The sequence below is a fragment of the Nanorana parkeri genome, unplaced genomic scaffold (assembly GCF_000935625.1).
Source record: "Nanorana parkeri isolate BGI_ZX_2015 unplaced genomic scaffold, ASM93562v1 scaffold507, whole genome shotgun sequence".
Taxonomy (NCBI): domain Eukaryota; kingdom Metazoa; phylum Chordata; class Amphibia; order Anura; family Dicroglossidae; genus Nanorana; species Nanorana parkeri.
Window position 1 is genome coordinate 488,105 of NW_017306775.1, and position 4,381 is coordinate 492,485.

At 44.9% G+C, this 4,381-nt stretch overlaps 1 protein-coding gene across 5 annotated transcripts in view; it reads left to right on the forward strand.

The window, feature by feature from the left end:
- EXOC6B (exocyst complex component 6B) overlaps nucleotides 1-4,381 on the forward strand; it is a 262,345-nt gene that overhangs the window by 170,617 nt on the left and 87,347 nt on the right. For all 5 annotated transcript variants that reach the window (XM_018561201.1, XM_018561202.1, XM_018561200.1 and 2 more), the window contains one exon: nucleotides 2,488-2,629. In XM_018561201.1, coding sequence (XP_018416703.1) covers nucleotides 2,488-2,629 — 142 coding nt within the window. The remainder of the gene's footprint in view (nucleotides 1-2,487; nucleotides 2,630-4,381) is intronic.

A 4,381-nucleotide genomic window follows, 5' to 3' on the forward strand; every position in this document is an offset into this window, starting at 1 on the left:
GGGGGGTGGCGGCGGCCAACAATTGTACAGGTCACATGAAGAAGTGACTGGTGAATATGAAGGTGAGCTCAATATATCTGATCTGACTTCAAAGGGTTATATTTTAGAGATGCAGATTTACAGGGAATTGAGAGTAGTCATTTCAACACAGGAGAGGACTTGCTACAAGTATGGGGGACAAAAAAGTAAGTCAGCTTTAAAAATAATCTATATCTGCAGGTTCTGATAGAACTATAGAAACAATCGGTACATTGAGTGATTTGATTGATATGGAAAGGGCAGCTTCAGGATGATACCAAACTCTGGGGGAGGGAGGAGAGCATAGACCATTCATAAATGGAAAATTGTTTGTAAGCATTCGCATTACCAGCACTGAACTGATCTGCAAACAGAAAGACATTGCTAGAGGCTAATACCAAGCCACATTTTTACATTAGTTTTATTTAAAAACTCAGGGAATTAGTTTTTAGTGAATGTATAGATAATGGAGCATGTATATAAGCAGCATATAAGTGAACCTGTTGCATTGCCTCGCATGGGCAGACCAGAAATACACCTAAAAGGGAAATGATATCAGCGTGCTGTAAATATATGATTTTAATGCATGTTTTAAAATATATTATATATATTTTAAAACATGCATTAAAATATGTAATACTGTGATTTGTGGAGTTAAAGATAAAAATTGACAAAACCAAATATCTATATCTATATCCACACACACCACTAACATTAACACACCACTAACATTAACACACACACACACACACACACTGCACTAACATTAACACACAGTAGTTTTTGTTTTCCTAAGTCTCCCATGTAATATAATTTGGTTAGCTGTTGACCCCAACAACAGTTATCCGGTGTGTTGCATAGCTTGTAACCTGCTGGGCATGGTAGTTCCTCCTCCTGACCCCTACATCAGTGCTGTAAATGGGGGCAGTGAAATAAATTGGAGACCCATGAGTGTGTTGGGGGTGGGATACTGGGAGAGATGCTGGGGGTGGGACACTGGGGATAAACCAATGTATGCTGAGGGTGGGACACTGGGGATAAACCTATGTATGCTGGGGGTGGGACACTGGAGCGACAATGTGTGTGCTGGGGGTAAGATACAGGGGGGAGTCCATTGTGTTTGCTCAGGTAGGATACAGGGTAGAGGCCAATGCGTGTGCTTGGTTTGGGATTCTAGAGAGAAACAATGTGTGGGATTTTGAAAAGAGATTACTTTGTGTCCTGGGCTACGGGATTCTTGGGAGAGACCACTGTGTGTGCTGGGGGGGTGATATACTGCAGGGAGATTAGTGTTTGGGCACAGCCCCGCCCCATCCAGGTGCAATGTATCTTGGGAGATGTAGTCTGTGTACCATAATGGACATGCCTTGCTGGAAACTTAAGCCCAGAATTTTGGGTAAATCTCTCCCGTGGATAGCACAGTGAGGGGAGAATCAGTATGCAGGAAAAAATGGTAAGTAAATAAATCATTTGCTTTTAATGGTTTTCTGATTAAAAACCGAGAGATGTTTCTTCTTATATAATGCATTTATTGTTACATAGTTACATAGTATTTGAGGTTGAATAAAGACATTAGTCCATCAAGTCCAACCTATTAGGATCTCATTCTAGGAGTACCTGTACCCCTGTATATTACCCGTACCCCTGTATATTACCTGTACCCCTGTATATTACGGTCCCTTAAGAAATCGTCCAAAAGTTTCTTGAACAATTCCACATTATTTGCTGAAATCACTGTCTGTGGCAGTGAGTTCCAGACCCTAACTGATCTTACTGTGAAGAACCCCCTTCGCCCCTTGTGCTGGAATTTTTTTTCTACCAATTTTAGGTGATGGCCTCTAGTTTTTGTAATGGAGTTAATTTTAAACAGTTTATCGCTAATGTTGCTGCCACCATTGAACATTTTGTACATGGAGATCATATCCCCCCTCAATCTCCTCACCTCCAATGTGAACATGTTTAAATTTAGTAGCCTTGTCTCGTAGCTCTGGTCCTCCATACCCCTAATTAGTTTGGTTGCCCTCCGCTGGACTTTTTCCAACTCAAGGACATCTTTTCTTAGTACTGGTGACCAGAACTGGACCGCGTACTCCAGATGAGGTCGAACCAATGATCTATAAAGTGGCAAAATTATAGACTTGTCCCTGCAATACATCCCCTTTTTAATACAGGACAAGACCCTGCTAGCTTTGTTTACAGCATGTAATATATTGGATTTAACCATTCCTGACACAAACCAAAACAAGGAAGGTTTTGGCTACAGATTCACTTTAAATCTGCATGCTAAGGTTCTTGCATAAGTCAAACCGTGACACATGGATTGGATAGGTTAGGTAGGTCCTCAGATTACATCGTTTTGGTAAATGTAAAGTTGATTGTACAAAGATTGTGCGGTCAGATTGTAACATGTATACTGCCAGATAGCAATGTGACCATTTCAGTAATCAGAGCGTCCTCTTTGTGTTCCAGGGTAAAGTGGCGCAGACTGCGTGCATGTCGGCCTGCAAACACCTCTCCACGTCTCTGACGCAGTTACTCCTGGAGGCAGAAGTCAAGCAGATCACTATGGGGGCCTTGCAGCAATTCAACCTGGACGTGAAAGAGTGCGAGAGTAAGAGACTTTATATCCGGGGTACCTCTAGATGCGTGTCTACAGCACACCCCAACTGCCTGATCCACTGCAAGGCCCTCCATGCTCTGCCACCTTATGCAAGGGGTGTGCTGGGACTTGTAGTGTTTGAGATTTCTTCACCCTAGCCCAGTTCACTTTTACTATCTGTACATGTTCTAAGATGTGTCTCTGGGTACCTGCACACATCACGGGTCATTTTCACTATCTGGCCCGTTTTTTGTGGGCGTCCCTCGATCAGGCCCGCTGCTGTTGAGGTGAACAGTTAATGAGCAGAAGTCCTGGCCCAATCACTGTTGCTTCCCTCCTTAAAGGAGAACTATGGGGTTAAGGCTTTTCCCCTTAATTCTCCTTAGGGTAACGGGAGGACACAAACTAGCGTCTTCCCGTCACCCTAGGCTCAGTATACTGAGACACCGCTGTATAGAGACCCCGCAGCTGAAGCGGATCCCAACAATTGTGCTGGGATCCGTCCAGCTGCGTGACTGACAGCTGGCTCTGCCTATCTAGAGGCAGAGCCAGCTGTACCCTCCCCCATCCGTTCCGCCAGTCAGCGCTGGCAGATCGGGGAGGGGGGAATCCAGCCCCTCCTGTCACGGCAGAGAGCCGTGACATGATCGAGAGGTGAGCGAACACCGCTATGTGTTCCCTCACCTCCCGATCTACTGAGCCAACCTGTGACAGTCTCATTGTCACAGATCGGCTAGAACTATGAGGTGAGTGAAAAGCACCCGCCTCATACTTCTCCTTTAAGCCTGTTCCTTGTTACGCATCCTTCCAGTTGAATGCCATTAGGATGGTTAGATTGGGTGCCCCCCACCCCTCGGATATGCCTGCCACTCATAAGGGGCCCTGCCAGTTTTATGCTATGAGGGTGATTTTATGGGCTGGAAGGACTGACCGGCCTCCGATGTCTGTGGCCACTTGACAAATACAGATCAATCCACTTTGATAACATTTCCTTTCTCAATGGTTAACACTACAAATGTACATAACACTTCTTATACAAAAAATAAAATCAGTTTCCTAATTTCTAATATCAAGTTTTCAAATTAAACTTCCAACTTAGGCAAATCAGTTCTTAGTTTTGGAGGCAGCGGAAGGGTTAGAACCTGTGCCAGGTTCATATTTGTGGTTCCTGTCCTATTTAGGGGGAATCTTTCCCCTCGCTTCCTGTTTTATGGACACAGTCTCTTCAAAGTGAGGGGAAATCCCCCTCTTTGTTGTCTGCATAGAAAGATGTCCCCTCTGTTCCTGCTTTAGGGACCACTGTATACATTTTGGATTTCCAATCATTTTTTGTGGCCCGGTATAAGTTGTCACCAGGACAAACAGAGAGGGTGAATCTCTCCAGGGTGGCACAGAAGCAGCAACAGAAACCTGACAAGCCTTTTAGCACTCTTAAGCTTTCTATCCAAAACTAAACAAGAAAATTGGCTTCAGACTCACTTCAGGTTAAAACGGAACAAAACTGAGCTACACGCACCTCACCTACATCAATGTGACATTTTGTCATTTGGGTCACTGCTACAGTGACACAGGAGGGAGCTAGGGGAACCTGCTACAGTGACACAGGAGGGAGCTAGGGCACCCTGCTACAGTGACACAGGATGGAGCTAGGGGAACCTGCTACAGTGACACAGGATGGAGCTAGGGGAACCTGCTACAGTGACACAGGAGGGAGCAAGGGCATCCTGCTACAGTGACACAGGAGGGAGCTAGGGGAACCTGCTA